The sequence below is a fragment of the Zonotrichia albicollis genome, chromosome 9, assembly GCF_047830755.1.
Source record: "Zonotrichia albicollis isolate bZonAlb1 chromosome 9, bZonAlb1.hap1, whole genome shotgun sequence".
In the NCBI taxonomy this organism is placed as follows: Eukaryota; Metazoa; Chordata; class Aves; order Passeriformes; family Passerellidae; genus Zonotrichia; species Zonotrichia albicollis.
Window position 1 is genome coordinate 21,514,643 of NC_133827.1, and position 26,382 is coordinate 21,541,024.

The following is a 26,382-nucleotide window of genomic DNA, read 5'->3' on the forward strand; positions in this document are numbered from 1 at the left end:
TCATTTGTTCCTATTGGCTACAGCTGTGGCCTGTTAACATCAGGCCTGCTCCTAATCTTTAGTAATTGGCTCAGCTGTAACTCTTTAGAGGATAAGATTACATTCTGTACCACCTTCATTTACCCATACTGTGTCCCCCTACACAACAAACTGTACCATCAAGTGCCACATCCACCTGCTTTCTGAACACTTCCAGGGATGGGGACTCCACCACTGCCCTGGGTGGAGCAGGTGGCCCAGCACCCTCATCCTGTAGATGAACCCCGATTAAACGAAAGCAAATTTCCAAAATGAAGAGTTGTATCTGTACCCTAAGCTGTCTTGAACCACTTCCCAGTGTCTGGGGATGAAGGCAGGGAGAAGCAGCCCAGGGAAGGGAAGGCTGACACATTTCCTGCTCCCACAGCTCCAAGCTGAGCAGGTTCAGGTGCAGCACATCCCTGAGCCACGTCCAGCCACCGTGGTCAGATGTCACCTGTGACAGCCCTGGGGTGTGAGCAGAACTTGCACAATGCACATCCTGTGTGCACGTGGCTTTGGGCACAGAGAAGAGGTGGATCATTTTCACCCTGGGCTGTTCTCCAACCTCACTTTCAGAGCTGTGATCTCCACAGATCCTGTTTGAACACCGACCTGGGTGTCAGGAACTGTCACTGCTGACTTCAACACCCACGTCACCATCAAGTCCTGCCACTGGTACCAGTTCCCCAGGTCACAATGGAGAGACCACACACTCAAGGCCCTGCTGCTGTCCCCAGACTCAGCCACTTCACACTCAGCCAGACAAAACCAGTTCCAATTCTGTCAGGCAAGCACAGCCCATCACAGCGTGCCCAAACTTGAGCCAGCAGGAAAATTTCCTTCCAGGAAAAAGCAAGACTTGGGTCACTGGTCACAGGTAACAAACCCTGGAGTAGAGACAGGAAAGCTCTGGTGTTTTGAGGGACATGGACCACACACAAAGCTCTGCCTCATTAATCCTCTGAGATGATTAATTGTCTTCAGCAAGGCTGACAACTCTGGAAGGAACAGAAGCTGCACATCTGCATGAGCCAGCCAATTCCAGCTGCTCATACTTGCATAGCAGTCTCCTAAAACACTGCAGTGGCTCCAGAGCCTGTGAGGGCAATGTCCCACCCCTGCAGCTGCACAAACACTCAAGGCAGAGGGTGCTCAGCTGCAGATGGTGAGAGACAAAAGGCAACTTTTCATGTCCCACAATGTCCCCCAATGAAGCACATGTCTCCTCGTGGCGCCACCAGGCAGAGGATGCAGCCCCCAGTTCACCAGGAGAACCAGGAGCTATCCTGCAAGCAACTTTGTTACATATATAAAAAGCTTGAATCTATCACACATTTTGCTGAAAACACATGTTCAGTCCTCTTAAGCAATGTTCAAAACAACCTGGGGTGGACTGGATCTCTGGGTTAAGGAAGGCAGCAGGATAATTCCTGAAGTCTCACCTATCAGTTCCACTGGGAGGCAGGCAATCCACCTTCTCTTCCTGCCAACACCAACCTACCCACCACCAACCTGCACAATCCACACACAGGGCAAGGTGAGGGACCAAGCTTTCACGTTAGGTGTAATAGAAAAACATTCTTTACTCTGCAAGTGTCTTTACAAATATATATTTATATATTTAAGCCCATTTCAGGCCATAAAAGCCCATAAAAAACAACCAGTACCTTTTTGAACAAGAGAAACTGCAGGGCAGAAGCCTGAGGTGACAGACTCCCACACAGGGGCTGCTCTGGCTCTTCTCTGAAGGCCTTTAGTTAGCACATAAAACCATTTCAAAAATTCTTGGATGTGAAAGGAGGGGCACCATTCTTACCCCACTTTCACCACTCTCTGTATGAGGTAAACTGGGATCACTTTTACATCATCACTTTAGAAAGGAGATGTTGTATCCTGAAGACCAGCTTTTCCAAAGAACATTTGTGAATGGGTTAAAAAGGTAAGAAAGATGTGTGGATCCAACCATAATGTGCTGTTGTCTCAAAATAGAAGAAGTTGATACTAAAAAGCTATTCCAGATACATACAAGTACAAACACTAGAGCTGGTCAGAAAGATTCAGTTTCAACATTTTTTTTAAAAGCAGGGAAAATTTTCTGCAGTGTGTTTTTTTTCATTTCCCCTCTCCTCACTTTTCTACCAGTTCCATAAACCCTTCTGAAAAAATCACGTGTCTGCTGTCAGAGTGCAAAGTCCATCCAAATCTCATGTTTCAGTTCACTATCTCTACACTTTACAAATCCTGATGGCAAACCAAAAGGTCTCAATTTAACTTAGCAAAAGTGATATCTAGAAAATATTCAACACCAAGAGGTCTTACAAAAAAAACTTGAGACTACTAAGGCATTCTAAGGCACAGTGTTTTGGAAGAAGTGCTTTCTCCCTGTAGTGTTGCTTTATACACATCATGTGTGTGAGTCCAAGGGATGCAAGGAGCTGCAGGTGGATGCCATGGCTTCTCCCAGGCAGGGGATTCCATCTTCTGCTGCTGTTTCAGACGTAGGCTCCCAACGCTGCGTGGAATTCAGTGAGACATTGCACCAGCTGCTGAAACTTGGGTCTCTCCTCAGGATCTAGGGCCCAACAGCAGGCCATCACAGCAAACCTGCAACACAGAGGCACATGGAGCACCGGGAACAGCGTCAGCCAGGCAGCCACAGCCCCAGCCTGAAAGGCAAAGCAGCATCTGGAACTGGGAAGCTGGCTGAGCAGCCAGAGAGAGACAAGGAGCTCTGGATCTTATGGTTCATAATGCTGAACAGCTCCTTCCAAGGATGGACATCTGGAATGATGAGCAAAGGGGCTGTCACCAGAGGTCTTGGCTTGATTTAGGATTTAACCCATGACAATCCAGGAGGGAGCAGTACAGAATTCACTGGAAATCGCTCAACTGCTATAAAAGCATGGAATGGTTTGGGTGGGAAGGGACCTTGAAGATTACCCAGTCCCACCCCTGCCAAGGGCAGGGACACCTTCAACTATCCCAGGCTGCTCCAAGCCCTGTCCAACCTGGCCTGGAACACTTCCAGGGATCCAGGGGCAGCCACAGCTGCTCTGGGCACCCTGTGCCAGGGCCTGCCCACCCTCACAGGGAGGAATTCCTTCCCAATATCCCATCTAACCCTTGTTAGTCTCAGCCATTCCCCCTTGGTGCTGTCACTCTACACTTTGTCCCAAGTCCCTCTCCAGCTCTTCTGGAGTCTGTTTAGGCACTGAAAGGGCCTCTAAGTTCTCCCAGGTCTAGGCTGAACACTTGTCTGGTCCAGGCTGAACATTCCCAGAGCAAAGGGGGCTCCAGCCATCAGAATATCTCCATGGCCTCCTCTGGACTCACTCCATCAGCTCCACTTCCTTCTGCTGCTGGGCACCCCAGAGCCAGAGTTCCACCAGCAATGTTCACCCCAGGCTTTGTGTGCCAGGCAGAACAATCAAGCAAGCAAAGGCAGCCCTGGCTCTGTCCTTGGGCAGCCTGGCTCAGCACCCCAAGCAGAAAGCAGCACGTTTCTCCTTCCCCACAGAGGCACTCACAGTTCATCGGGGCAGTTGATGGGCTGAGCTATCCGATAGCCATCCTTTAAATAAGCTGCCATCTCGAAGGGGTCGATGTCCACGTACGGGGTCTGGCCCAGGGTCATCAGCTCCCACAGGGTCACCCCAAAGGCCCACTGCAAAGGAACAGTGCAAAGGAGCATTAACACAACATGCTGAACCCCCACAGCTCCTCCAGCCAGGCCACAAAGCCAGCTGGGAGGAGGATTGCTGTCCAAGACAATTATACACAGTAAGAAAGCTTTGCATAAATGCTCTATATATAACCAAATTCAACATCTCTTGAACTGGGCTAATGAAAAATCAACAGCACTGATGACAAATTACCCAGAAAAGCTGTGGCTGCCCCATCCCTGCCCCATGGTCAGGCTGCATGGAGCTTGGAGCAACCTGGGATAGTGGAAGGTGTCCTTGCCCTTGGCAGGGAGTAGGATCCAGATAGTCTTAAGGTTCCTCCAAACACAAACCAACCTGTGATTCCACAAACTTAAAATCTTACTGCACTAAGATAGCAGTGCTAAAAATTATGCATTTTTAACATGAAATTACAGAACACCTACATCTAAATTAGTGAACATTAAATGATTGTTTCCTATATATTTGTTGTTTTACACTTTACTTCTTTAAAAATAAGTAAAGTGTAAAAAAAACAAATATATAGGAGATAATAATTTAATGATTATTTGGTTTTTTACACTTTACTTCTTCAAAATGCCTCGAAAATCCTCAAAAAAGGCTGCAAAATTCAAAGGATCAGAAATGAAATTATAATTTTTTTATTCCAAATCATCTGTATATTTGGAGAGTATGTTCAGGAATAGGACTCAGGAAAAAAAAAAAAAAGAGATTTCATCTCAGTAAATCTGACAGCACAATCAGCATTCAACACATTCATCTGGCAACCCTTGCCAGAAGGAGCTTGAAGTGATGAAAAATCCATCTATGAATCCACATACAAGCAGAGTACAAGGAAAATGATTTATTATCTGGTATCCAGAGAGCCAGGAGACCAAACAGAGATGGGGCTGATACGGCACGCTCGTGACTCACTACTCAAGCTCCACATCATCATTCATTAAAAAGGGGCAGAATCATGCAAGGCTCACACAACTCTTGTTTTAATCAAGAGAAATCCCACTCACTGCCTTGACCCAAGCCTTAGGGAAGGGATATTTTCAGGTGGGAAGGGCAGAGCACAGCTGTGCTCAAACAGCCACCAAAGGAAATAAAGCCCCTTTTAGCTGCAGTGGAGAAGAGTGCTGAGGGATAAGGGGTGATCATGAAGATGAAATAGAGAGTGATTCAAGCAAAACCACTCTGGGAATACAGCTGTTCTAATTCCATAGGTAGCTGCATAGAAATGGCATGAAGACATGCAGAGTTTCATGTGCCACAGCAGGAAAAACTGGGAATTAAGATTCAGCAGGAATGGTGGTTTGTTTTCCTACACTCTGGCTGACTGATAGAGCTGTTGGCAGGGGAGCAACACTTTATTGGGAAAGTTTCAAGCCAGCAAACACATTTGAAAGAAAGTCATCCAAAAAGCAAGCCTGGAACACATCCCCTGGCATCCCTGCAGACACAGACACTGTTTGTACCAGACTTCATCACCCATTCCCTGTTACATGCAATGGATCACTGCGTTTGTTCCTACCAAACCCACAAAAACATCTGACATCAGCTTTTTGTGAAAGGAGTCCAGGTAGATGCAAAGCTGATATTCAGGGCACATGGTGTTTTCTACACCCAGAAAAACTGTTCGCTTTTGAACTCTACAAAACTCAGATGGTGTCTGCAGTTAGAATTGGGTGTTAAAAGGTGGGTGGCATTTATCCCTAAGCAATGAAAAAAGTACTTCTGGTTAAAATGGACTGGAAGAAATGCTGAATTGCACTGGAGTTTTCAAAAATGGTTACAATAATGAGATTTACTCATCCTAATAAAATTCCACATCTCACTGCTGCTGTTACATAAGCTTTGATTTCCCAGTTCTCACAAACAGTAATTGTTTTCATGTCCCAATTTTTTTAAAAAATGTAAAAATAAAAAAACCTCACCATTTGATTGAGTTCATTTAGCTCTCTACAAACATGCTTTTACAGGCAACTTCCATTTCCTCTTCTGCCTTTAGGTTGGATCTAACACCAACTCCCATGTGTTTTCCAATGAATACACATGTGCAGCACAACTGGCACCTTCCCTTCCTTCCTTCTTTTCCTTGTTTACATGGCTCCAGCACTAGTACAGAGACCATGGAGGAAAAAAAAACAACCAGAACTTCTCTAAAGTTTCCCAAACTGGCACCAGACCTCTATCCTGGATGGGATGCATCATAGGGAACAGTCTGAGGTCACTGCAACACTGCTTTTATCTCTGAAAGGTCACCTCAGCTGGGAGAGGCTCCTGGCCACTGAAATGAAGGAATTCTCTGGAAGAGCTGGGATTTGGGGAAATGTGGGCTACAGAGTCAAACACCAGCTCATTATCAGGGATGTCTGGGAGCAGCTAGTGTGGATTTATGAAGGAGAGCTGTGCCTGAGCAGATTTGTGCTGACCAGACAGAGCACACGGTGAGGAATGGCTAAGGAATGGGTGCCCACCTTGACTTCCAGAGGGTGCTGGGGCACAGAACAGGATCCCCAGGGAACGGGCACAGGCCTAGGGCTTTCAGAGCTCCAGCAGCATTTGGGATTGCTGGGGTGTCTGTGCAGGGCCAGGAGCTGGACTGGATATCCCTGTGGGTCCCTTCCAACTTGAGATCCTTTATGAAAAGCAGTCCCAGCGCAGCTCCCTGAATTTGAGTGTGTTCCTTGCTTGCACTTCCAAAGGAACAGGGAGCAAGGGGCACCTCTGCTGTGCACAGGGTGCTCAGAGCAGCTGTGGCTGCCTCATCCCTGGAAGAGTTCCAGGCCAGGTTGGACAGGTTTTAGAGTAACCTGGGACAGTGGAAGGTGTCCCTGTTCATGGCGGGGGTGGAATTAAATGGGCTTTAAAGGTCCCTTTCAATCCCAACAATTCTGGGATTCTCCATTCTGGGATTCTCCCTGGAATTGTTCCAAGGCCAGGCTGGACAGGTCTTGGAGCAACCTGGGACAGTGGAAGGTGTCCCTGTCCATGGCAGGGGTTGGAATTAAGTGGGTTTTAAAGGTCCCTTTCAATTCCAACCATTCTGGGATTCTGTGATTCTCCAGCAACTGAAAAAAGAGCAAAATGTCATCAAAACACATTTCCAGGGAAAAAAGCCTCACCACATCACTGGCACTGGAGAATTCATTGTTGACCAGGCTCTCCAGGGCCATCCAGCGCACGGGCCTGTTCTCGTTGTCCCCCAGGCAGTGGTAGTCCATGGGGAACAGGTCCCGCGACAGCGCGTTGTCCGTGATCTTCACCTGCAGGGCATCATCGATGCTGGGCACAGAGAACAGCATGTTAGGGTTGTGATTTCGGGATTTACCTCAGATACCCCAGGTTCCTCCCCTGCTGATCCCTCCCAGGTGTGTCAGTCACCTCTCCTTTCCCCACCTTGACCCCTGCCGAGCACTATCTGTTAACCCTGGCATTCCAGAAGGGCATCGAGTGACTGGGCAGATTCAAAGGATGCTCCCTACCCCTGTGGGGGCATTGGGCCATCCAAGTGTCCCTTGTCCCTTAAGACCTCCTCTCCTGTACCTGGTTGGTGGCTCCTTACCCTTTCCCTCCCCCTCTCCCTGGGGTTCGAAGGAACAGCAACCACAGGGTTTGGGGAGCTCTGTTGGAGCTGCTGCTGCATTCAGAGGCCTGTGGGCCAGAATAAAGCTCTGGATTGAAACCCTCTAGCAAAACCCAACTCCTTTCCTTCACCATCACCTTGAATCTTCTCCATCAGAGGGAAACCTGACCTCCTGCATGCCTGGACTTGCCTCCATGTGCCCAGCTGCAGCATCCAGCTGGCCAAAGGTGTCTGTGGGGTGAAACACCACACACCCAGCTAGCCAAAGGTGTCTCTGGGGTGAAAACACCACAGTGCCCCTATTTGGTTCAGCAGCAAGGGCCAGACAAGCTCAAGCACATCCCTTCTGACTATACTGGTAATATTCCAATAGGTCAGCAAGCCCACAGCTCTGCCCAGCCCCAGGGGCCACACTCAGCACTCACTGGGGACTGCTAATCCCCAGCTTGAGCACTGCCACTCTCCTGCATTAAGACACACTTACTCTGTGATTAGCAAACATTATCACAGCACCAGTTTATTCTGTGCCAACTGATAAGCACTAGAAAAATCAGCAGGCTTGATTAAATAAAACCAAACACTTACAAGTGCAAGAAAATACTGTTAAAGCAAACAAGTAACTGCCTCAAGTAACTCCTGCTCTTTTGGAGATACCCTATCAGAGCAATTAAACACTTTGTAGCTCTAGTACCTCTGTGGCAATAATGAGGCAAAGATCTAAGCAAAGCAAGAGCCAGGAATACATTTAACCAACCAGTAACCTTTGTGGTCCAAAAGCATGTCTCCAATCAAGCCATCTGCTGAAAAGTCTTTATTCCCTCCACAACAGATATTGATGCTTGTCAGAAATAGGGTACAAAGGGAAACTTATTTTAATCAAGAAAAGATGACTCAAAATAGCAGAGAGAATTTGCCCCCTCTGGGGTGTGATTCAAACTCTTTGAACTTAAAACTGTGTGCAATGAAGTTCAGTGTTCTCATAAACAGCTGACTTCAGAATATGGCAAAGATGTTGGCTTCAACACTGTATGACAAATTTACAGAAAGAACATTGGGGTGGGGGTATTGTAACAAACTGCTTTTTGTTGTCTTCTCATCTTGGCAATTATTTATTTTCATGAGAAAAATGAAATATAAATGGTCTATCTGTGTGTTTCTCTCTTTACTATCCCAGATACCTTTTTTTTCCCCTATGCACTTTCACGCCAGTTCATTATCCTCAAAATTTACACAACAGGAAATTTCCTATCTAGTCATTTTTAAGAGTTCAGAGAAATTCCTAGAAGACCTGTCTGAAAGCAAATGTAGTGCAAAGGGCAATTCCCCAGCAATTAGACAGCCCTGACTTGTGTAACCCTCATGTCCACTGTAATTGGACCTGGCTGTGCCATGGGCACATGAGACCACAAGCATTTCCTCCCTGAAACCTGCCAAGATCACTGGAATCTTGGCTCCCTTCCCAAAATTAGGAGATGGGTCTGATGCACTTCCCAGCCTTTCACCACCCAGAGCAAACCTGGGGAACAAAGAGGGGCTGGTGAACAACGTCCTTCAGGCGACCTTGGCTACTGACACCTCTTTATCTTTCCAAACATGAAGCTCCAAAGGATGTCCCTGATGTTTGTGATTCCCTGATGTTTGTGATCTCTGTCTCCTGTGGTCCCACTTCCTCCTCAGTGTGCTCAGCAGTGAGGAACAGCAATAGGAATTAGGAACAGGATCTGTCATCACACTGAGCACCCTTACAGGGCACAAGAGCAGAGATGGTGGTGACTAAGTGATGAGGTTCCTAGAAGGCCACCAAACATCTCTACTTCTACATTTTGGAGTGTATTCCAGCCTGAAGATAGTCTCAAACCCCTCTTTGGTATTCCTGCCATTCCAGAGAACATTTGTATCTATCCATCATTTGGCAACTAAGAAATCTACCAATAAAGTCTTTAACTCAGTTTTTAAGGAGAAAAAATGAAGAAAACCAACTTCAAACAAAAATCTATTCATTGATAAACTGTCAAAGATATTCTAAATTTTTATTAAAGCTGAAAGGAAACTTTAACTCTTTTCAAGCCTTTGAAAAAGTGATAGTCAAACCCAGCTGAAGCATTTACAGAGAGGATATTCTGCATCCTTTAGAACCACAACTCCTGGTTCCCCTTGCTTTGGGGGAAAACAACTTCACTGACTACACCAGAGACCCCACCCCTGCATTTTGAAGGGGAGCTCAGGCTGAGCACAGGGGACAGTACTTACACACAGTTCCTTGCAGCCAGGTCTTTGTGGATGACCTCCCTCCTGGCCAGGTAGCTCATCCCACAGGCAATCTGGATGGCCATGTGTACCAGATCCTGCTGGGAAATCGCCTGCAAGAGCCCAGAGCAGCAGCCATCAGCCCCTCCAGCCCAGCTCCTGCATTATTGGGTTTGCTGTGTCCCAGTGCCCCCTCCCCTTCCAGTCCCCACAGACACAACCACCTATGGGCACTCATGATGGTGCCTTACTCGAAATTTTAACTTCTTTTCTTGACATGTCAAGGGAAAATACTTCCATCTTGCAAGTGCCTCACTCTTTGTACCTACTTTTCCTTTGACTGGAAGTGGACATAGGTAAAAATGGTCCATTTTACCCCTTCCCACACCTTTTTCACTTTGTTTCTCTGGAAACCAGCTAATTCCAGGCAGCAGCACAGTCAAAATCCTTGTTGCTCTCCAAAGGCTTCAGCTCCTTTTGCAACTTCACAGTCCCATCATAATTAAAATCTTGCATGTATTTATAGCTTGGGATACCAAAAGCAGTATTAGTAAATCTGCAATTTCTCCATACACCACTTCCCTTAATTTAATCCACAATTTTCTCTATTTGTTGCTATAATTTTAGGATGCATTGATTGAGCTCCCACCCTATTGAGAGAGCTTCCTGCCCTCTGAACACCCAGGATAAACTTTTCCTGGTGGGAAACAAGGCAAACACTTGCTGGGGAGCCACCTCTGCAGCTCTCCTGGATCACACTGAACAGGAGAGTGCCACAACCATTCCTCTGGTGGCACAAATTCAGAGCAAATGGAGGTTTAATGGGCACAAAGTCCCACATACCTGAGGATTGTTGGCCTCCACCAATTTGCACTGTCTCAGGAAGAGTTTAAGGTTCCCCCAGTTCATGTAGGGCAGCAGCACCATTGGTTTCTCTCCCTCCTCTATACAGACATGAGTGATAGGCAGCAGATTCCTGGAAAACAGAGAAATTCCTAATGCTATCAAACTGAAATTTGATTAAAATAATTTTGATTCCTAAACATAGCAATAAAATTAATTCAACATGAAAGAAAAGCATTTAATCTTGTATTAGGAATTGCAGAGCACAATGTGTCCAATTAACTGAAGCCCTAGACAGTACCTTTAATAAATGAAATATTTGACTTCTTTCTCATTATGAAGAACCCTCCAAATGTTTTCACTTGGTCCAAGAGGGCTGACATAAATTGTTGTGAATACAGGTGAACACACAGAAGTGCTATATCCCTATACTGGGAGGTGCAGCATTCTAAATCTATTACAGATATAAAATACATACTTCCACTACAGCAGTTAAACAAAAAAAAAGTCAGAACATCATGTTTGATCCACTGCAAAGTGACAGAACAGAAAATTTTAGCTGTGAATCAGCCATTTTAAAGGCCTTTCCATGCCTATCCTGGCTCAGGTAATCCCCATGCTGCAGTGTCTCTGCACAACTTCCTTAGAAGAAATATAACACATAATATATGTACACATGCAAATTCATAGAAACTCAAACCAAACTGGACACAGTTTCATTTTCCATTAATCACTTTTTAAAACACCTGTATTTTTCCATTGAATGCCACTAGTAAAAGTCACCAACAACTAACCACTTTTTTTAATTTTGAATTTTCTTACTCTTTCCTGAAAATTTCTCACAGACAGGTGTCAGCTCTGGAGACCCATGAAGGTCCCATCTTTATAGGCGGTATAGGGAAAAAAAGCTTTTTGGACTTTTTTAGAAAGCTTGACTTATAAAAGGGAGGACAACAGCTCATTTGGAATGATGAGAGGAGGGCAAGTTCATTTTGTTTTTATTTTAGGTATGTTTCACCAAAAACCTGCTACTCCTGTACTTTAGGCAAGGCCTTAATATTATATAAGGCTGGGATCATCCAGCCTGGAGAAGGATCCAGGGAGAGCTCAGAGCCCTTTTCAGTGCCTAAAGGGGCTCCAGGAGAGCTGGAGAGGGACTGGGGATGAGGGATGGAGGGGCAGCACAAGGGGGAATGGCTTCCCACTGCCAGATAGGGATGGATGGGATGTTGGGAAGAAATTCCTCCTGTGAGGATGATGACGCCCTGGCACAGGGTGCCCAGAGAAGCTGTGGCTGCCCCTGGATCCGTGGAAGTGTCCAAGGCCAGGCTGGACAGGGCTTGGAGCAACCTGGGACAGTGGAAGGTGTCCCTGCCCATGGATGAGCTTTAAGGTCCCTTCCCACCCAAACCACCCTGGCATTCTATGATTCTAAAGAAATGCTGCTGAATTTCCAGCAAACAGCTCCCTCTCCCCAGGGAGCTTTACCCAGGTGCTCCCACCTCACAGTGACATGGATTTGTCACCCTACCTGTGGTGAAGCCCTCTGAGTTTACAGCTTTCTGTCAGCATCATTGTCACCTGCACCTCCGAGGCTTGATCTGAGGGAAAAAGCAACCACAGATAAACCTTGGAAACAAATCAACACATTCATTAAAATTCAGTCCAGATCTGCAAGTCACTTAAGGTCACTTGAGCACGAACAGAACTTGTTTGCCTCCTTTCTTAAAATGGCACTTAGAAAAAGCACTTAGAGAAAGAAAAGTTCAAGGCCAAGTTCCGAGGCTCATTTCTGCTTTAAGGAGTGGGGTCAAGCCCAGAAAGGAAACCAAGCACATTCCAGGGGCTGACAGGCTCTGGTTCTGCACTTCCTGACAGCTCCTGGGCAGGCACAAGGCAGCACCACTGGGCAGTGGGGTCTCATCCTGTACAGGAATGGTGCCCATGGAAGAAATGGGATGTGCCAAATGTTCCCAAGCACAAATGTGCTCCAAGGGATGCTTTGCTGCTGAGTTACCACTCCAGGTACAGTTGTGTTTACTGCCACATGGCTGGAGGCTGTTTATCTCTACATTCACTTATTTCCTTGCTCTCTTGCTTGACACACTTGACTCTTGGTAACCTTAGAACTGTTTGCTGTTCTCTCCCCCACCTTTTCAAATGAATAAATAAATAAAACCATTGCTGTCAGCTAAAATTCAGGCACCTGTGATAAATCCAATAACCCAAGGCAGAAGCACAGGTGGTGCCTGGAACCCCTTTCCCCACCACTCTTTGTGTATTTGGGGTATTTTTCCCCCCTTGGTGGCAAGAACCTCCAGGGAAAAATTAGGAGACATCAACAGGAGCTCTCCCAATTCCCCCCCCCTCACACCTGGGAGCATTTTTGGTGTTTCCCTCATGCTGGGACTAGTTCTGGCAGGGAGCTGGCACAGGAGAGCCCAGCACAGCCCAAGGAGCTCTCCTTGTGCACCAGGGGGAATTTACATGTCCTGGATGAGTCAAGCCAAGGTTTTACTGCCCTGGGAGGAAGAATAGGCAAGAAATCCTCTGCTCTTTTCCCTCCTCCAAGGTCTGATCCTGCTCCCTGTACAGCCCTGACACCCCTTCCTAACTGAGCCTGAGCCCTGCAAAAGAAAATGTGACTCTGGCTGAGTGAGGAGTGATGGGAGCATTCTGCAGAAGTTCAGAGGTGCCACTAAATTAGCGATAATTGTGGAATATTATGGGATGCATCAGCCAGTGCTTTTGGGCCCATCACTACAGGGACTTTGAGAGGCTGGAGCGTGTCCAGAGAAGGGAACAGAGCTGGGGAAGGGAATGGAGCACCAGGAGGGGCTAAGGGAACTAGAAAGGGGCTCAGCCTGGAGCAAAGGAGGCTCAGGGGGGACCTTGTGGCTCTGCACAACTCCTGACAGGAGGGGACAGCTGGGGGTGGTCGGGCTCTGCTCCCAGGGAACAGGGACAGGATGAGAGGAAACAGCTTTGAGTTGCACCAGGGAGGTTTAAACTGGATATTGGAGAATATTTACTGACAGAAAGGATGTCAGACATTGGAACAGGCTGCCTGGGGCACTGGTTGAGGATTTAAGTCTGGAGGGGTTTAAATCTGTGTGAATGTGGCACTTGAGGACATGGGTCAGTGGTGGCCTTGGCAGTGCAGGGGGAATGGTAGGACTCAATGGTCTTGGAAGGTTTTTCCAACACAAACAAATCTGTGATTCCCTTCTATTGGATAACAACTCTGTATGTGGGGATGTTACAAACAGGTTTTTGCAGTGCTGGAGACACTGAAGCCATGGCCAGCTGAAGTCTCTGGTCTGCACTACAAGAGAAGCCCTATGGGCTGGACACTTGATGGATTCAATTATGTACAAGACAGATGTAAAAGGCTTGGAAAGAGGAAAGAAAAACTAAGATCCTACATTAAAACAAAATTACACAGCCCTGAATGACTGAATCAGGCAGTTCTAAGAGCCAGCATTAAAAATGGAGGTGGAAAAGCAGATTCTGAGAAGTCAGAGGAGCAGGTTACCTGTACAGAGCTTCAGCAGTGATTACAGGGCCCAAAGACCTCAACCTCTTCACCCAGCACATGAGGAAGGCAGGAAAGAGATTCCTGGGTGTGAGTTTAAGCTGATTAACTCCTCATACACTCTCTGGCCCTGTGCTTGCTGAACTGGTTTGATTTTAATTATAAGAGCCACCAAGCAATAATTTGAAGCTTTAAATCAGAGATAGTTTAAGAGTGGATTTCAGATCTACAGAACGAGTCAGGCTGGTTTGGACAATGCACCCATTCATCTCCTCATGGTGACTCTTCTGCCAAAGCCTTTCCCTTTCCAGCACTCAGGGAAGTTTCCAGCAGGTCAGTGCTGTTTTCTCTCCAGGTTATAGTGGCTGGGCACCCAAAAGGATGATTGACTCCCAGGCAAGTGTATACGGAAACTGAAATCTTATCTTGTGAAACAGTCCCACCATCCATATTGTGTTTGCTTATCAATATTATTTCCTTGTTTTCTGCATAGAATAAAACCTACCCAACACCAACAAATTCAACAGACTCAGAACAAACAATAGTGTTCAAGGCTAATTCTCCCCTAGCTGAAACCAGTGCCAATTTAGAACCACCACACAATTTGATTATTGTGGGTTTGTACTAGATATAATTCAAAACACAATATTAATCACCACTTCTTGGAGTGATTCTTGTCAAAAGGGGGAAAAGAACACCAAAATACTGCTACTGCAACAGTCCCCACTGCAATCAGGCTTCCTTTTAAGGCATTTTCATCAGTTACAAAGGAAAACGTTCAGTTAAACAAACTCTGTCACAGTTAGTAGACTATGACCACTTTTGAGCAACCAACACACACATCTTCACACACCAGGATGAAGGGGATTTTGGCAATATTACATTTTTTGTTGTGGGGGCTTGGTGAATCTGAGCATCCTTTACTAAAAACCCTTAAAACCAATCCAGCAAACCCACAATTTCTAGTTTTGATAAGAGAAACAGAGCCCCAGAGCCAAGCCAGTGGCAGCTGTGCCACAGCAATCCCAGCTTGCTGAGACCTTTATCCAAGGACATAGTGAGATGAACCCTACAGGTTCCATCTTCCTACCTGGGCCAATGTATAACCCCAAATTCCCCAAACTGTGTCAATCCCTGAGTGGTGTAAGCACACACACTTTGTTTTCTTCTCAGAGCTGTTTTTGCTTTTGATGTAAGCACACACACTTTGTTTTCTTCTCAGAGCTGTTTGTGCAGCCACTCACACAGAAAAGGGGAAGGATCCTGTCACACCCATGGGATGTAAAAATAAAAAGCCCATGGGTTTTTGTGGCTCCTTTTGTCTGCCCCAAATCCATGAAGGTGTCAGACACAAGCACAGCCACACACACAGCTACAGAGGGGAGAGGGAGAAAAGCCTCCCACAGAGCCAGAAACCTCTGAAATTACAACAGCTACTTGGAGACACAACTGAGGAGGTCACAGTCTCCTCCTTATTAAATCTGGGCACCAGAAACAGCCTTGAATTTAAGTTGAGTGCTCCAGGGCAAGGGTTCATTGCAAAACTTCCTTAAAGCCCTGAAAAAAGCTGAACTGAGATATTACCATTATTTGTGATTAAGAACATGTCAGTGCTCAGCCACAAATGGAGCGGCAGTTGGATACTCATGAGGAGCAGCCAGATTTCCACCAGGTGATCATGCACCAACAGCTGAGAAACCAAAGAGCAGCAACTTCAGGTGAGTTCAGAGGAAGATTTAACACCCAGAAATATTCCAGATACTCAGGATCAAAAAGGTTCAACTTACAGAAGGTGCTTAAAACCAAGACTGAGATAGATGTAAATGTATTCCAGAGAGGAAGATGCTCTCCAAGCCCTGGTTTTACCCAAAAGCCTGGCTGTGAAAGCCTGCCCTGAGGCCCAGGGCAAGAACAAGGCAGGATTCCAAGCTCTGATGGAGCTGCAGGTTTATCTCCTGATATCACAGGATTTGTGTGCAGCCAGGCACAATGGGGCTCTTGGCACTGCTGGTTTTACATCCCTCTGTGCTGGGATGTGCTGGGGCCCTGCCTGGTTCATGGGGAGGAAAAACACCTATTCCATTTTTACCAACTTCTTAAAATCCAGCTGCAAAAATTCATTTTAAAATCTTTGTTCGTTATCATTCATCAGTCACATGAATCATCAGGTGAAAAGATCTTGGGGAAGTTCAGTGATGACACTAAATTGAAGGGAATTGCCTTCTCTGAGAGCAGGCACTCATCAGCTGCAGGGCACCAGGCTCTGCTCCACCAGGAAAAGTCACTCCACACCCCAGAGGACGTAGCAGAGATGAAAACCAGTAATTACCTGGATATTGCAGTGGGGAACTGATTAGCTGGATGCTTTCATGAGTCACTTTGGAAGTCAGATCTCCCAGAGCCTCAAAATTGCAAAGCACAGCTTAAGTAGGATCGCAGAATCCTTTAGGTTGGAAAAGCCCTCCAAGATCAAGTCCACTCATTCCTAACCCATGTCCCCAAGTGCCACATCCACACCTCTGTTAAATCCCTTCAGGAATGGGGACTCCACCACTGCCCTGGGCAGCTGTGGCAGGGGTGGACAGCCCTTTCTGGGAAGAAATTTTCCCTAATATCCAACCTAAACTTCTCATGGAGCAACTCGAGGCAATTTCTTCTTGTCCTGTCCCTTGTTCCCTGGGAGAACAGGGTGACACCCACCTCACAACCCCCTCTCAGGCAGCACTAGAATTTACAAGACTTCTGACTGTAGAATGGTCACTGAAATCGACTTCCTCAGAAGACAAAGCAGAACCTGAAAACCCATGTAACCACAGGTTTCAAAATTGAACTGAGTCCCATTTGAACTCTCTCACAGCCTGCTACAGGCACTAATAGCAGATTCCTTCAAGAATCCTATCAGAAGTAGCTCTGCAAATGCTACAGCCAGGAGCTCCAAGGCTTCTGATGAAGGTTTCCAACTGCAATATTTAAGATGTTTTACCTGCAGTTTTCTCATCTCTGGACCATTTGTAATGGCTTGTTCCCCTGTTAATAACTTCCTCCTATTTCATACTGCAAGGTAATACTCCCCCACATCACAACACTGAGCCCATTTTCTACACCCCTGCCTGTTTTCACAAGCTTCTATTACCCGTATTACTTTTCAGCCTTGTGGGCTTTGCCAAATATCCCATGACAAAGTGCACAAGCTCCAGTTATTGAAGGGTGACAGCCACAAAGGCAGGCACAGTGGTCACAGGAATTTAGACTGCAGGACTAGAGCAGCTCCAGGTGATAAATGCCCCCAGTATCCACACATCCTTGTTAATTACTGCTGCTTCTGCATGGCAATTAATTAGGTAAAACTGCTCCCAAGGCAGAATTCCACCCCAGTTCAAAGAGAATGCATGCCTGAGTATTGCTTTAACCCCTCCACACAAGTCTTGGAAGTAATTCAATGCCTGTGCTCACATCTGTTGCACAGGACATTTTTAATGCTCCTATCAGGTAACCTTCACAACTTTCTTTCACCAGAAGGAAATGCAAGAAGACATAATCAAACCTGCCTTATCTCAGGCAGAAAGGAAAGTAGATATAAAAAATATTTCAGCTTTCAAATTTCAAGGCCCCAGGAGTGAGCCAGAGCCAGGTGGAGCATCTGATGCTTCCTCCTGCACACTGTGCTCCTGTTTGCAGCTTGGAGCTGCAGGAGGTGTTCAGGACATCACTCTCACAAATTCAACATCTCCCAGCTTTCCAAGGCAGTCCTGCATCCCACAGAACTCCAGTCTCCTGTAAAGGTAAAACATGCACTCCAAACCACAGCAGGAAAAGGTTACAGCACAGGACACTGCATTTAGTCCTGATAAAATTTCCACAGAGCAGGATTTCTCTTCCAATCCTGCTATCCAGGCATCAAGTATCAACCACAAGAGTTTATTTTGCAAAGCAAAGCAGCTCACACTGACAAATCCAAGCCTAATTTTAATAAATCTTTGGATTGAGTCAACATGACACTGCTAAAATAGGGAATGCTATTCTGGTTTTCCTACATTACAAATGCACATGCAGTTTTACAAAACCACAGAAAAGCAGGATTTGGCGATAATCTTAGTTCCCTATGTAACAGTAACACCAGAATCCAGGAAGCAGCAGCAAAGAGGAGGAAGTAAAAGGCTCTTTGTTCAATAATCCATTTAAGTCAAAGTGAACCTGAAAGTGTTAGGTAAGTTTAAAGTCAAAGTGGGAAAAAGAGACATGATTGATGTCCTGGTCCAAAGGTCAAGGGGCAGCACATAATAAAACTGATGTACAAGTAGAGATTTTAACTGTACGTAAATTAAATTGCCCTGCAGGTGAGTATCTTTTAGCATATGGAATAACAAATCTTTAAATTATATAGTACAATACTTTGGAAATCATCCCCTCAGTATTTTCTGAAGCATACTGTACTGCTTCTAAACCTACTACTAGGATTAAATGACAAATCAAGTGCATTTTTAGGCTGATATTCAGAAATTTGCTACTTATCCCAAATTCTTTAAATTCAATTATCTTCCTTTATAAAGACACTCAAGAATTTAGCTCAGATGAGCAGTAACTCTTGATTTATTTTTCTGGCATAAACTATACTCTTCAGAAACAGGATCCTGCACTCTGATTTTGGAAGATTAAATACTTCAGAACAATTAATTCAAATGCTGTGTATTTAAGGTACAAATTTAAACTTAGAACTATTTTCACAAGGCTGTGCTTCTTAAGAATGAACTGCCCAGAAGAGCAAATTCCATCAATTGAAACACAACCCCATGAGAACAACTGTGGATGATGCCCCAATTTGTGGTACCTGTTGAGTGTGAACAAGAAACCTTCACCTTGGTTAACACAGAGCTGCTTGTCCTCACCTAAATCCCCTAAATTGCTTTCTCCTGCTTGGCACAGCCTGAATTCTCAGGATTTCCATCCCTACACTTCCCAACTGCATGAAATCTAAAGAGTCACCAATGTTGCAACCATGGAATGGTTTGGGTTGGAAGGGACCTTAAAGCTCATCCAGCTCCACCTCCTGCCATGGGCAGGGACACCTTCCACTAGATCGCAATGCTCCAAGCCCTGTCCAACCTGGCCTGAGCACTCCCAGGAATGGGACATCTCCTCTTCACTAGCAATAAATTAAAACACTCTAAATAGTAAAATGTCAGAGATAGCCAAGAATGCCGAAAGTCTTTTAGTGACCTAAGATGACGGAACTCAAAAGGTTTGTTAAAAGTTGGTAGAACAATAAAGTTTAAAGAGCTGACCTTTGTCAACACTTTGTTTCCAGTGCTTTCCATGGATGGTCTGTTTCCAAACACTCCTTCCTTGTACATCAGAAAAATGTTAAGTGGTTAGAACACGAAAATGGGAGCAGCTGGGTTATCTTGAACAGCACACTGTGTTGTTTTTACCAAAAGTGTACCTTGGCCAGAACATCCTAAATGAGTCAGGGCTCTGCACAGCTCACCCTCACTTCATATGTTCCTGGAATAACACAATTCCATTTGTTTTGCTAAGAATTTTCTCCTTCACAGGAAAAGCACCATTAAACAATGTGTTCTTTAAATCAAAGGTGAAACTTGTGTGTTTTCTTCCTCCTCTGACATCAGATGATTTAAAAGATTCCCCACAAAGGCTGGAGGGATCTGTTAAACCCTGGCAAGAGATGTAATGCCAGCTTGGAGGAAGATGCCATCAGAGACACTTCCCAAAACTGAGAGGGATTGGAAACCTTTGATTGGAAAGTGAAGCATTCCACCCTCATCACCAAATTTTTCTGTAAAACAAAAAAACACAACGAAGAAAGCAAATGCCAGCTAAGCCTCTCATCTTTCTAACAAAGAACTCATTCAGGTTGTGTTGGTCCAAAGATTCCAAAATCCCAAATATTCTAGATAACATATCCAATGTTCTTGCTGGCAATGCCACACAGCCTCAATCTTCATCAGTGTCTGTTTGAAGACAGAACGAAGGTGAATTTTCCTCTGAAATGTCTAAGTGTGAAAGTAACTATGAGCACCTTGCCTAGCAAATGAACACAGTGGAAGTGTGAAGTGCAAAGACAACACAACAGCTGTATGGCCAACATGAAGGATGTAGGACAATCTGAGCAAGTCACACTTTTCCCCCAGAGCTTAGGATCTCTGCAGTCTGAAGTTATCAGAGCTTCCAGAAAGCCAAGAGAGATCCATTTTCCTTTGAAGCTCTCCTTGGCACAAGGCACTGCACATATTGGAAGGCTCAGGCACTCAGACACAGATGATACAGCATTAAAAAAAACTTATAAACTCATCTATTTCATGAACCTGCATGTAGAAACTTTGTCACTGCCACGGGCATGTTACAACTTTCTCCCTAGAGTGAACTAAAGCTCCATGAAAGAAAAAACTCTTCTAAGGATCTGGAGTAAAACGCAGGGATGAATTCTCCTTCAGCCAATCTTTATAAGAGATGTGGTGTTGAGACTTCAAGAGAAGCATCTCCAACTTTTACACCCCATCAATTTAAGCGCTACAGAACAAGAATCACTGAATTACTTCAAAAGTACTTCAATAACTTCATGAAGTGTTCAAATCAAAGACCCCAAATTCTGTGGCAGATGAGAAAGCAGTCAGATAATGCTGAACAAGCACACTCCAACCTATTCATCCCCTGCACTGATATTGCTTAATCAGGCTCAAACTTGCTCTTTGAAAGTCTGACCTAGTAGTTCTACCCCAGCTTGAGACAACAGGGAATACAGAATTATTCCAGGAAACTCAGGATGGGTTCTTCCACCTCTCAGGCAGGTCCAGGCTCTCTCATTTTCATGTATTCCTGACTCCTTTAAGAGCAGATCACCTCAGAAGGGGAACAAATACAAAGTTCAGAGAAATGAAGGATCCTGTTCTCACTTTTTTCACTCTCCTGGTTCATAGCAATGCTCTGCATCTCACTGGGGCTCTGGGAAACATCAAGGAAGGAAAGTGGGAAGTGCTGCTGCAGTTCCTGCAGTCAATCACCTGTGCTGTTGATCCTTTGGGGGCAACAATAAACCAAAGAATACAGGGAAGAGACAAACTGACACGGTTGCCATCACTCTCCCTCCAGAGCAGGAAATACCCACAGATAGAACTATTGCCTGATGAGCACAACAGCCACAACATTCACCTTCCCCAGCACAGGAAATGGGAAAACTGACAGCACATTCCCTCTGCCCACTGTGTTGGAAATAACCCCTCTTCAAAGGGTATGGATGCTGTAATACACTGACAGCTGAAGGAGGGACACATGAAAAGAGATCCATTGTCACAGGCACTTAGGGCATGATTTTTCTTCATGGATTTTCACTCAGAAACCACTCCTTGAACAGCACAACCTTGACACCCACTTGAGTGGTACAGAGCTCTTCTAACAGCCAACAAACCCAAACTCTAGGCCCATCTGTAATACTTGTTGGGCTGAGGAGGTTCAGCCTGGAGAAGAAAATTTTCCAAGGACACTTTTCTGTGGCTTGTGGATTGTAAGAAATCCATGAAACAGAGTTTTGATCATGGCTTGCAGGGACAGGACAAAGGATGATGTTTTAAACAGGAAATAGGTAGATTTACATTTGATATAAGGAAGACAATTTTAAAAAATAATCATTTATTCTTTCTTGTGAGGTCAGACACTGGCACAGGTTGCCCAGAGAAGCTATGGCTGCCTCATCCTTCCTTGAAAGTGTCCCAGGCCAGGTTGGATGAGGCTTGGAGCATTGTGATCTAGAGGAAGGTGTCCCTGCCCATGGCAGGGGTGGGAATGGATGAGCTTTAAGGTCCCTTCCAACCCAAATCATTCTGGGATTCTCTTGAAATTCCAGGTTTAAAACCATAACAATTCCCCTAATGTCAGAACAGTGTCTTCAGTTTCTCAAGCTCTGATCCTGGTGACAAAAAAAGAAGTGTTTTTTTGTCTCAAGGAGGTTATTCTTCCTCACAGTACCCACTCAAAGAACCTCAGTTCACATTTTCCAAAGACCTGGGATACTCCAGCCCCACTCCCCATTGTTTCCTGACATTTGGGGCCCCACTGGGCTTCATTTTATCACTTTCAGAATGCACCTCTGGGTTAAACAAGGCAGTTCTGGAGCAGCTCACACTTTTGGGAAGGGATAATTTAACTCCATAGACAAAGCCTTTATTCCTTGTCTATTTTCCATGACCCTCAGGCTTTATTGCCTTCAGCAAAGAGATACTTAAGTCAGTTTAATGGTTCTCATACCCATCAAGCTTTTATGGTCCTGCCCTGCTTCTGCTTGTGCCAGAACAGCAGTGTGTGTGTGGCCACAGAATGACTGAGATCAAGGAAAAACTCTGGTTACAAGAGAATTTTTGCAGGTTTTTTGCTTCCAACCAGATCCAATTCCCAATTTATTACATGTCCCAGCCACACACACAGCAATAACAGCCAGGGTGTAAAAATGAAGCTGTGTAATATCAGCACTGCTGTGAGGAGAGGGGATGGTACAGGTTTTATTCCTTGCAAAATTCTGCTGCCCAGGCCCAAGTATCAACAAAACCTACTCTATATTTCTTACACACAGACCCTTTTTAATGCTGGGAAATTCTCTACAGTGATGAATGCTGAATCCTTCCCTGCAAAGGAAGAGCTTTTTTCCTATAGGACATGAATATGTCACAGACACAAGCCACTCTAAGGGAGAATTATTGATTTAGGAGTGCATTGGAAGTCCCATTTTGGGAAAGCAATTCAATAAGAGGTCATGGGAGGCAGCTAAATTAAGATCACTTTTGACAAATGTTATGTTGTTTAATCCAATGCTATAAAAAGTAGCTCGTGTGCCAAGGGCCAAGTGTTTGAGAAGCTATTATTAAATAAGAGCCAAGAAATAAAAAAGACAGAACTGTTTGGCAGTGAAAGGGAACAGAAGAAGGCAGAAGGGGACTGAAACATCAGAAAATGGTCCCAAAATACTAGAAAGAAGCAATTTTTTTGGTTTTTAAATAAGAGAAGCCAGGCTGGGAGAGCTGGAGGTGTCCACCTGGAGAAGAGAAGGCTCCAGGGAGAACTTGGAGCCCCCAAAAGGGCTCCAGGAGAGCTGGAGAGGGACTTGGGATGAGGGATGGAGGGACAGGACATGATTTAAGCTGCTAGACAGCAGGATTAGATGGGATATTGGGAAGAAATTCTTCTCTGTGAGGGTGCTGAGGCCGTGGCACAGGGTGCCCACAGAAGCTGTGGCTGTTCCTGGATCCCTGGAAGTGTCCAAGGCCAGGTTGGACAGGGCTTGGAGCACCCTGGGATAGTGGAAGGGGTCCCTGCCCCTGTCAGGGGTGGGACTGGGTAATCTTCAAGGTCCCTTCCAACCCAAACCATTCCATTATTCAATGTCAAGTGAGAGAGAAGAGCACCAGAAACATCTGATTGTGTCAGGAACACACCAAGGTGGCTGCTTCCTTCAAGCAACATATTTTCCTTAAAGGTAGCAGAGAATAAATGGGTAGTAGAAAGATTCAATAATAAAATTCAGCAGCTTCACTATTTCCCAATCAGTATCTTCAAAATTAATAGCCAGGCAACAAAAAAAAAAAAAAAAAAAAAAAAAAAAAAAAAAGAGGCTTTTTTTTGCAAGAAAGAATTAAAGAAGTTGTCAAATGAAAAACCAAAGGCAATAAGACACCCAACAGAAATGACAAAAATAAGAAAAACAAGTGGGAAAACAACCATTGTACTGGGAATTTGGCAAAAAGAGAACTTGTGATGATGGCAGAGGAAGGCACAGATGTAGGATACATGTAACACAGGGATACATGTAGGATACTTGTAAGATACACATGGGATACATGTGACAGACATGTGGGATAATTACAACATTTTCATCTACGCCCACCTTGCTCCTTAAGTCTACCTATCCCCATTTCAAGGTATTTCCTGAACACAGGTGCTGTATTTGGATAAATTCAGTTCTAAATGCCATTTCTCACGCTTCAGTTGCAAAGTTTAAGGAAGGCAGAAACTATGCCCTGTCTTTTCTACAGCCGTGCGTTTGTAAAAGATTTTTAAGATACATTTCAGGTGTTTTTCAGCAATTTGCAGGGAACAAGGCTGTGACTGGGAAGATAATGACATGCTGAGGAAAAAAAAACCAATATAATTTTCTACTTAGAAGAATAATAAACAAAAGTGTTCAAGGGTGATGACTGAAAGCACTGGTGGACAACACATGCATTTTTCTTCCATGTAAGATTGCTGTTCCCTCTGGCTGAAGGAAGCGCCCAAACTGCTTTTACTTTTCATCATTTGCATACTTTGGAGAAAAGGGGGGTGTTACAAAGCCAGGTTTGGCACCCTCAGCCTGCAGCCCAGTTCAAACACCTGCATACAAACCCACACCTTCATGCAAACATACCTTTAACAGTTTTGACAAAAACTTGTTTCTCTTTACTGGGGTCTTTTTCTTCTATTAGAATTCCATGGAAAATGCGCCCAAACGTGCCTGGGAACAGAACATCCAATCAGTAAAGTAAAGAAACACTGATAACATTAGGAGTATCTTAAGCAAACAGTACCTTTCACAGCAGAAAGTGAGAAATGCCTGCAGTTAAATTGTCTACAAAATCTATAAAGCCACCAAGAGAGAACTCAACTGCTCCCCAGCATGAGGGGGATTCACAACTACAGGCAGCAAATGCTGAAGTTTTACATAAATAAGGGGAAAAGCACAAGAGTGAACTAGTGATAGCACTCAGTGAAATTAAATATCAATATGATGATGGTTTATTTGTGGCACTTCAGTCAACTCCCTGCACTAAGAACTCCAGCTCCTGTTTCTCACCTATCCGGTCTGAAATTCTAAGCCAAGGCACTTCTCACAAGGACCAGGATTTTTGGAAACATTCACAAGGAAACAGCAATTCTGGCCAGCCAGCACACATGGAACACTTTGAAACAGCCAGTATCACATTATTCACAAGTTTCACCTCAGCTGGAAGGTGCTGGGGTTGTTTGGGGATCGTTCAGACTCTCCAGCATTTTTCCATTTACAAGATGTTACTGATGCTACTGCAGGAAGAGGAGCTGGGCTAAGAACAACTGGTAACACACAGAGAATTTAATTGGCTTTTACTGCTCAGCTTGGCAACACTTTCCTGCACCAAGGTGTGCATCATCTCCACAGAGTCTATTCCAGCATAACAGCCCCTTCCCAAGGATTCCTCCTTCCTGACTAGGTTGAAAGATGTTTGAGAGTATGAAATACAGGTCTTATTTGTTTTTAAATACCTTAAACTGGGGCAGTACAACATTTCTGTCACCTACTCCGAGGCTGGCAAGGAAACCCAGCATGACAGGGGTCTTCAAACTACAATCTCACTAAGCAGCAGCAGCAGAGACTCTCAGGCAACCACAACACTCTGAATTACCTAACAGCAACTAAATTCCACCTGTCTTGATTTTTGAAGACTTTGAGAAAGTGCCTAAATGTATATTTCCAAAATGTAAAAGCAGGTGAAGCTAGAGAAGCTATGTGAAGTTTATAATGAATCTGTGGCCAAGATCTGTAAAAAGTTCCATGCATGTATTTACTTTATCCCCTTCTTCCCCTCTGAAGCTCTTTTCTTCTTCAATGGCAGAGATTCAACACCACCATGATCCTGCTAAAATTGGTCAGGTTTTGTAAGTCCTCTGATGTGTGGATGTGGCACTTGGTGACAGGGGTGAAATTGGCAGTGCTGGGGAAGTGCTTGGACTCGATGACCTCAGAGGGCTTTTCTAACCTTAATGATTCTGTGATTAACTTGTGAAGGCTCTGACTCAAAGGAACAGCTGGAGGCTAAGAAACAAGATCCCAGGATTAACTGGGTCCAAACTGCATTCAACAGCTCCTGATGCCTCATCTGGCAGAGCAGGGCAGCTCTGCCACCAAACATCTGCTGGGGCACTGAGTCACTTCTAGTCATGGGTGACTCCCAACACCCCAGCTCCAGGCAGCCCAGAGCAACACAAAGCACACCCCACATGCCAAGGAAGGTTTTTGCAGAGCCCACACTGGGAGTGAGCACAGAGCTGCCACCCCAGAGGTTCAGAGGCACACACTGAACAAAAATGGGAACATCCTCCACTGCTGCTCGGACTAACGCAAAGCATTCTGCCTCCAAAGGATGATCATCTCCAACCTTTGGGAAGTTTGATTTCTCAGGGAACACAGACTTGAAATTGCAGTAGTAAAGGTGAATGACAAAGAAAACTAAATATTTAAGCCTATTTTTCAAATTCAGTATCAACAAGAATCAATTCATGTTGTGCATGAAGACTTTCAAAGCGCACAGTAAACAAGAGTGAACAATTCAAGAATTGGATGATCCTTGTGGGTCCTTCCAACTCAGGATATTCCATGAAAACAATCATGTAGTCTGTGAATCTTTTATTTCAGGCTTGTAAATGTTGCATCTGCCAATTAGATTTCCAAAGCAAAGCTATCA

The 26,382-nt window shown here is 45.0% G+C and overlaps 1 protein-coding gene across 2 annotated transcripts in view; it reads right to left on the reverse strand.

The window, feature by feature from the left end:
* Positions 1-1,615: 1,615 nt before the first annotated feature.
* RYK (receptor like tyrosine kinase) overlaps positions 1,616-26,382 on the reverse strand; it is a 55,100-nt gene continuing 30,333 nt past the window's right edge. For both annotated transcript variants that reach the window (XM_005489604.4, XM_074546942.1), the window contains exons 9-15: positions 24,312-24,398; positions 11,900-11,969; positions 10,369-10,501; positions 9,529-9,638; positions 6,818-6,977; positions 3,549-3,685; positions 1,616-2,625 (exon numbers count right to left, since the gene is read on the reverse strand). In XM_005489604.4, the coding sequence (XP_005489661.3) occupies positions 2,514-2,625; positions 3,549-3,685; positions 6,818-6,977; positions 9,529-9,638; positions 10,369-10,501; positions 11,900-11,969; positions 24,312-24,398 (809 nt within the window). In that variant the 3' untranslated portion in view covers positions 1,616-2,513. The remainder of the gene's footprint in view (positions 2,626-3,548; positions 3,686-6,817; positions 6,978-9,528; positions 9,639-10,368; positions 10,502-11,899; positions 11,970-24,311; positions 24,399-26,382) is intronic.